Source organism: Procambarus clarkii, chromosome 16 (genome assembly GCF_040958095.1).
Source record: "Procambarus clarkii isolate CNS0578487 chromosome 16, FALCON_Pclarkii_2.0, whole genome shotgun sequence".
Taxonomy (NCBI): domain Eukaryota; kingdom Metazoa; phylum Arthropoda; class Malacostraca; order Decapoda; family Cambaridae; genus Procambarus; species Procambarus clarkii.
The window spans coordinates 23,045,110-23,053,759 of NC_091165.1; the positions used below are offsets into that span (position 1 = coordinate 23,045,110).

General features: G+C 34.8%; 1 protein-coding gene across 2 annotated transcripts in view; it reads right to left on the reverse strand.

The window, feature by feature from the left end:
* LOC123760064 (follistatin-related protein 1) overlaps nt 1-8,650 on the reverse strand; it is a 181,570-nt gene that overhangs the window by 24,971 nt on the left and 147,949 nt on the right. The window contains exon 1 of one of the 2 annotated variants that reach the window (XM_045745496.2): nt 1,553-1,737. The exons of the other annotated variant lie outside the window; for it this stretch is intronic. Coding sequence (XP_045601452.2) covers nt 1,553-1,555 — 3 coding nt within the window. The 5' untranslated portion in view covers nt 1,556-1,737. Of the gene's footprint in view, nt 1-1,552; nt 1,738-8,650 lie in introns of those variants that run through there. 2 annotated transcript variants of the gene reach the window in all.

The following is an 8,650-nucleotide window of genomic DNA, read 5'->3' on the forward strand; positions in this document are numbered from 1 at the left end:
CATGAATCTAACTCCTCACACGGTGGCTGTGATGGAGGAGGGGAAGTTGGCTAATCAATCATGGTTTCTGTTATAATGACTCGTTGGGTGTTGTTGTTATAGATTCAGCTACTCGAAACCAGTTCCAAGTAGCACGGGCTATGGTGAGCCCGTAACTCGTTGGGTGGGTTCTGTATAAATATGTACAAGCCTTCTTGGCCAAATGTGGCGATTGTTGAAGTCCTCCAACTTCTTACCAACCCCGAGATTCTGATAGCATTTGTAATTGCAATTGGAAAAGCAATACTATTTATTATATATATATATATATATATATATATATATATATATATATATATATATATATATATATATATATATATATATATATATTATATATATATATATATATGCAGAATAACCACATGTGAAAAATAGAAAATGCTTAACGCGTTTTCGGCTAATTCGCCTTCATCAGAGCAAAGTAGAATCCTGAAGGCGAATTAGCCGAAAACATGTGGTTATTCTGCATACTTGGATCAGTGTTTTTGTGATCATTGTTGCATATATATATATATATATATATATATATATATATATATATATATATATATATATATATATATATATATATATATATATGCGAACAAGCCTGAATGGTCCCCAGGACTATATGCGAATGAAAACTCACACCCCAGAAGTGACTCGAACCCATACTCCCAGAAGCAACGCAACTGGTAACTACAGGGCGCCTTAATCCGCTTGACCATCACGGCCGTCAAAAAGAAGTGATAGCCGAGGCTATTTGAGCCACTTCCCCGACGGCAACTCGGATGGTAATCTTGGGCATAGCATTTCACCAAATCACCTCATTCTTTGGGGCACACGTGTATATATATATATTCATATATATATATATATATATATATATATATATATATATACATATATATATATATATATATATATATATATATATATATATATAGCAGGTTTTAATGGTGATAGTAATATAGTGCTAGGTGATGGTGACGATGGTGCTGTGACGGTATAGTACTATGTATATAGACGGATATAGACGGTATGGATAGACCACTATACCGTCTATATATAAAATAGACAGTATAGTGGAAGCGATTGCCAGGTGGTGCGCAATTATTAATGGTGGAGGGAGGAGGTGATGGCCAGCTGCCATATAAGTGGTGAGCACAAGGTGGGGGGGGGAGGTGACGGCCCCTCAGGTGAGGAGGGACTGAGGGGGGGCGAGGGCGTTCAAGAGTGGGTCAGGGCAGCAACCTCACCCACCTCCTGCCTCCAGGTAGGTAATCTCACGGGCGTGCCTCACAATAAGGCGGAAACGCCGTCATGAGGCGTTCTGAAGGGCGTTCAGTATCCTCCCACAGAAAGCGATATCACCTGGAATTAACATCACGGGGACACACAAACTACACAGCCTACCTAAATAACGCGTTTTCACACATATATAAATGAGGAATGGATTAATGAAAGAGAGATTAAGATTATTAAGCGTATATGAGGTAAAATAAATGGCTTAAGAAGGTAAGAGACTTACCATAACTAGTGAAGAGTGGGTAACCTGCACACTATAAGGCCGTCGACAAGACACTGAGGGCAGCGCCACCTCCAGACTCCAGCACCACCTTCTCCTCTCACCTGTAATGCCGCCGCCCGCCGCTAGAGGCGCTTCCTTACTACCTTTTTTTTTTCCTGGCAAAGATATCTGACATTCCTCTTGAAGATGCTTCTAGAACATTGAAATTGAAATAAGTTTATTGAGGTAAAATACACATAAAGGGATGAGGTAGCTCAAGCTATTCTCACTCCGTTCAGTAAGTACATCGTGTTAATTACATACATAGACACACATCACAAACAATAAATATATTACCAAACATTCTGAGAGATAAATACATACGTTTCCTTTCTGGAACATTGATTGATAATTGTTATTTGTGTCGTGATATGCGCGAGAGCTATGTGTATTTCATTAAATTAAACCCGGTGGCTCGGGGGGGGGGGGGAGTTGTTATGGTGCAAGTGAGATTGTTGTCAAACAGTCAATGCTTTAATGTTTTATTTTTTTTATTTATACAGTATATACAAAGAGTTCTTACATTCTTGTAAAGCCACTAGCACGTATAACGTTTCGGGCAGGTTATTCTATTTCGGGCTATTCTATTTTATATGAAAGATTACACAGCGTAGATCAAGAACTAGCTATAAGTTCATATAATATTCCTATCACATAGGATGGTTAATCATACATGGAATCAGGGGGAGAAAATACCAGCCTCAATACAAAAACAAATCAACTATGACTAAAAATCAAGAGAGATAACATGAAATGTAAGGCTGGTCTATTAGCCTGCACTAGCACACTCTGGGCACAGCACAAGAATATCTTCCAATATTCCTAGGTGTATGACGTAATTACAGAGCTCAAAGTACCTCATACCATTTGGTCTGAAGTCTCTTATAACAGGGTAATCACAGATATAGTATTGGAATGTCCTAATTTTCCCAGGAATACAACCCGCCAAATTGTTTAACAACTGGGTGAACAGAGGCTACAGTTAAGTTGTTGTTGTTACAGATTTAGCTACTCTGAAGTTCCAAGTAGCACGGGCTATGGTGAGCCCGTAGTGGACTTACCTGGCACCGAAGCAGTGCTACAGTAAGGATTGGCCCCCATTAAATCCTCCCCGGGCAGGATACGAACCCAGGCCAAAGCGCTCGCGAAAAGTGTCTTAGCACTGCGCCACGGGGACATACAATATCCTTAGTTTGCTAACTGTAGGTAGTAACTGACTGTAACCTATCCACCGCTGCCCACTGGATGGGGGGCGGTGTGCAGGACAAACATATCAATTGTGACACTAGCTCTACATATGTCAGCTGCTTAATTTAGAAACTGTATTTGTGGTCGATCTCGAGCTCATTGTGACAGTCTTCAAGTCCTTTATTGTCAATGGAGACAATTAAGATTTCAGTTATGCTTGCAGTAGAGATTAGTTTGCATTTCTTGTTACTTTTACAGATATATCCCAGAGACAAATTGAGAAAATGACATTGACCTAGCATTGATAATATTGATTAAAAGTTACTTGAGCATATTTTGCCAGTTAGGACAACTTTCTCCTTCCCTTTCACCACAACAATGATTTCTTTTATGTATGTCATAGGAGCCTTTGGAAGGTGAAATAAATGTAAACAAATGCCAATTCAGATTTTATTTATCATCTAGCATAATGTCACAGATGTACCTACCTGGAATTTCTTTCAATTTCCCTTTGATAGGCCCGCCAAAAATAAGTAATAAGCAAACACAAATTACTAACCCAACATTGTTTAGCATTATACAATTCACAAATTAATAAAATATCAAACAGATCACTGAAAATGACTGATGAGAGAACAGACAAATGTCTATGTATACTGAAATAATCTGATTCACTGAGCATTTAGTTATCGACTTACTTAAAAAAAAAATTGTTGGGAAGGAAAGTTTCCTATCACTCTGAAAATCTAAACTCTACTAGGGAAAAAATCCTTCCTATTATGCAAAATTTTTGTATTATATAATTTGAAGTACTACAGTACCGTACATGAAAAGTAATTTAAGTTCATTTAAATTCAGTAACTGAACAATAGTTTAATTACTCACTTATATTCATTATAATTTAAGCTAACTACATATTAATATATGAATTACATATTTTGTGTAGTCAAAAGATAACCAAGGAAAAATTCTGGTTGTCGTACCGGAGCTACAGTTCATATACCAGTACTGTACAGAAATAATTTTTTTTTATATTTGTACATCATGCATTAGTCACTGAATTGGTCATAATATTTGTACATTATGTACAGTAATAATCAAATTTTGTGAATAATATTTCTCTCACTCAACACAATGTACAGTTTAAAATGCAAGAAACTGAAGTATGTGCAACTAACATAATATCACTTAGTATACATGGCAAATACTAGTACTACTGTATGAATTTTGGGTAACACTGCACAACACACACAAAAGCTGTACAGAATAAAAGTAAATCAAATACACTCGGTAATATATCATAACACACAACACAAAGAAGGTATCCTAACACAGAAGAGCTAGCACATCCAATGGTATAGAGCCCTACTGTGTGGTGTGTGCCTTGGTACATACAGGTTTACATAGCAATGATTTGATTAACTGAGATTCCTATGTAAATAAAAGTCAAGTGTGGTGAGATTGAAAATACCAGTGGTAAATATAAGCCACCGACTTGAATAGATTTATATTGGAGTGAGATGTGCAACAGGGTAGTGGTAACATATGACAGGGGTGAGAGGTACAGCTGGGCCAGTGGTGATGTATGAAGGGGGGTGAGAGAGAGAGAGCGAGCAAGCTGGTGGTGAGGATGTTTTTTTTAAATGGTCAAACAATGAAGTGATACTTTTGTGGTACACAGTATTTAAGGTTCCTAACAATAATGGTCTAATATGTGCATTCTGCTTCCTATGCTGTGTTCTGTTTTCTTATGCTGTTTGTGTTCAGGTTCATACTGGTTGTGTTCTGGTTCTTATGCCATAACACTTATGCTTTGTTCCATCAATGAGTTTCCTCGAATCTAATTTAGTTTTAAACAATCTAATCTTTCAAATTTACTGGAAATACAAATTTGTCTGCATGTAATTTTCCTCAATATTCCCTTTTATAAGTGACTGTTACAACACTAGCATGAAACAGGTGTTCATACATGTGCATGAGCTTCATTTATAATGCAGAAAAGCAAGAGTGTTTATTTTTGCAAGTGCAAACAGAAGTGCCATAATTTTCATCAATTTTTCATTTTCAACTGTTTTAAAACAAAAATAGGAGGGGGGGGGGGATGTATTGATACTATACTTAACTGTTGCACTAAACTGCGCTTATAAACAAAACAAAAACCGGCCGCACACTGCCAAATAAATAACCACGTATAAAAACACACATACATTCATTCCAGAAGTTTAAATTACTACTTACTATATACAGTACTAGATCACATATATTGCAACGTTAAATATAAAAACGGAAAACAGTTTCTTCCCCATATAATGGATGGCAATTTTGTAAAAAAGTATGTTATGAAAATATGGTCAAATCTTTGCATTTCATTTAAAAATTACTGTACCTCAAAACTAAATTAATAATTGCCTACTATTCATGCTAGGTATTACATACAACTATTTCATTCAAAATTAAAGAATTTTGAAAAAATTATTTATATTTAGGGACAAGAGCCATCGGGAAGAAGCAATGTACTTAAAAGTTCTCCCACATTGTAAGTAGCAGCAATCACACTGCAAGTAACACAGTAATCCATCAATACTTATCACAAAAGAACACATCTGTACTGGCAATTCAATGTAATTTTGTTTGATTTTCTCAACTTATTTCACACTGAGTACTGTATTATTCTATTTGTGCAAGCCCCTATGCCTTGTCACGAACCCCCCACATAATCGTGAAAGATGTGTTTATGTACAACATTAATACATATTGAGTACTGTATGAGTATGTGTTGGAATATATAAATGTATTGGAGCACTTGTATGTGTTGGAGCATTTCTTGGAGCATGTACATGTCTACTAGCAGTTGTGCACACACACACAAGCTTATCTAATATTTGGATGTAGTAGTACTTATACAAATATGTGCATTATACGGTAATTTAGCAGTGTTTGATGATAAGAATTAGATTGCTGCTCAAATGTTCACTCATATCATTGGGCGCTGAGTGGTCTTGCTTGCATATCAACACAAGAGTAAGCTTGGTTTACTCTGGCTCAGCAAAGAGTAGTTTCTGGCTCAGCAAAGAGTAGTTTCTGGCTCAGTAAATAGTTTACTATTCCCTGTGGCAAACCAAAGAATGCTTTTTGCTTTAATTACACACCTTATTTATATGTATCACTGTGTCATTTTTGAACTTTTAGTTATCGCTACTCGAAAAAAAACATCTACTCCTATAAAGAACTGAAAATCGTAATCAAAATCTGTATTACAATTTGTACATTACAAAAATATAAAAATATGTCTATAATATATATTGTGTTTCACGTTTCTTAATTATTATTTTATGCTAGATGATATTTCTGAGAATGGCAAACACTTTACATTTTTTTTGCAGAAATTATATTTTTTTTTAATGAAAACCTACTCTTAATTAAATTTAAAAACTGAAATTTATATTTTAATTTGCATCATATAAAAGGATTAGCAAATTCGTTACTCCCATTTTTTTAATCAACTTAAAAACTAATTTGACATTTGATCTTATTCAAATTTTGTCTTGAAATTTTCTTTTACTGTCCTGTATTGCACTTCAAGTAATGGTAATATTTGAATTCTTACTCCTATACGGTAAATCTAATTATCATTTTCCTATTTTATTCCTTCAATCACTTGAAAAATCTATAAAAAAAACTGCCCAAATTTGAACCTTAATTTGATGTGGCTAAACGACACTATCAACTTAAGAGTAGAGAGTCGAGTCCGCACTGGTGATAATATGTAACCAGAGCAAAGTTCTAATACACCATTAGCAATGACTTGCTTGCAACCGATCATCCCATCTCGGAAAAATCACAATCTAACATTAAATCCCCCAAAACAGAAGCAACATCTTCATACAGAAATACAAAAGCAAAAGCTATGCACTTCACCTCTATCTCAAATGCCCCCTTAATATCTTGAAATGAAATTGAATATAATGAAAATATGATGGTTGCAATATGTTTCACCAAAATACAAAAAAAAAAAATAAACCACTTGCACATATCAGTAAATTTATAATATACAAATTTAATGCCTGGGTTATTAATTATGGTTGGATCCACAGTCTTAAATGACATGGAAATAGCACTCACATTCGAAGCTTTAATCCTTATAGCTAAATAGATATGAATAAAATAGTTTCTTCTATAAATTATATATATACTATACATATATATATATATACTGTATATATTTCTTATCTTATGCTACACAGGAGTAATGCTAACCTAGGTTCTTATATCTATCATGTTATTAGACTCGATATAATGTCATAGATCCCCCGAGCCGCATCATGTGGGGGGGACCAGTAGTACATACACTATGCATGTTCCCTACAGAAACTCAAACTTGAAGATCATACAATAATATGAAACATATTATACTGTACTAAATACAATTGCTCACATGTCAAGTTTTTAAATTAGCTGCAGAATTATGACATATCTCAAAGACATCTATTGATCATTCCTAAGTAGGATCACACGCATATTGTGTGAACAATCAAATGAAGAAAGTCAGGTCATATTATTAATTAGTGAGCAGAAAGAATGTTCAAATTACAGATATTATGAATAGCAGCAAATGAGCACCAGCCTTCGAAGCAAATATTCTTGGGCGAATCAGTGGATTTTCATGTGAAAAGTTGATAATGCTAACCCTCTCAATACCGCACCATTATGAAGGTAAAAGGGTCAACACGGCTTGTGATTAAAAAAGCATAGAAATCCACGAATTCCTATAACAAAGACTATATGATCTTGGTGGTGGCAAAGTTCAATATGATATTACTAGTAGGCATCCATCAGTCTCAGAAGACTATGAAGTTGCGCTCTGGTGTCGGCCTGGTCTGGAGTGGCCTCACTCCAGAGGTAAACATGATACACAGTACCAGTAATAAGGAAAGCATCACCAATTTATCTAATATTAATTCCAATACTAACATCATGTGTAGATGATGATGCCAAGCCGCATAAGTCACCTTATAAAAAAAGTAATTAAAAAATTATTATTATTATCTTCTAAACGAATAAACCATAAAAGAAACTTGACTTTTTTCGACAGATTAAAAAAGAAGTGTAATTACAAAAGCCATCCTCAAGCAATAATTATGAATTAGCAGAATCCTTTTGCAAATAAAAGAGATTAATTATTACAAAAACAATATTCAAATCTCCATTAATCCAACAAAAGCAAATTACAGTACAGAACTGAAGAATACAGAAAGGAACTGAAGAATACAGAAAGATCTACATTTATTGAAACATACTGTATATCAGCTACAATATTAGTGATTTTCAAATCATTTATTAATTCTATTGAGTACGTCACAGCCTTGTGTGAAGCTGCTTTATTGTTTCTTGGTCACAATTCAGGAATCCTTCACGAATAAAAAGAGTACTAAACGTCACTACCGAAAGACTTTCCAATGTACGATACTAATTTTCATTATTTCTGGGATCATTATGTTAAAAGTATGCATGTCACTAAAATACCTAACATATACAAGACAAAATTGTTATGCTTAACCAAATCCAGCCAAAATTTTTTTAGTTGCTAATATCGCATAAAAATATAGTATCTAAATTACATTTACTGCACTTACTATAAAAATGATGCAAGTCCTGTCAATTCTTTACCAATTTCCCTTAATAAATAGGCACATTACAGGTCTTGTATCAGTGTATATATATTATATAGTTCTTTAGCAGCTGTGTGGCATTTCATAGCAGTGTTGTGCAACATGTGGCCAGATTATATTTGCCTCCATTTACCCGAGGGCTATCATCCCATAGTGGCCTCGACAGGAACAGGAAGCCGGTGACTTGTCAAAGGTCATCCCA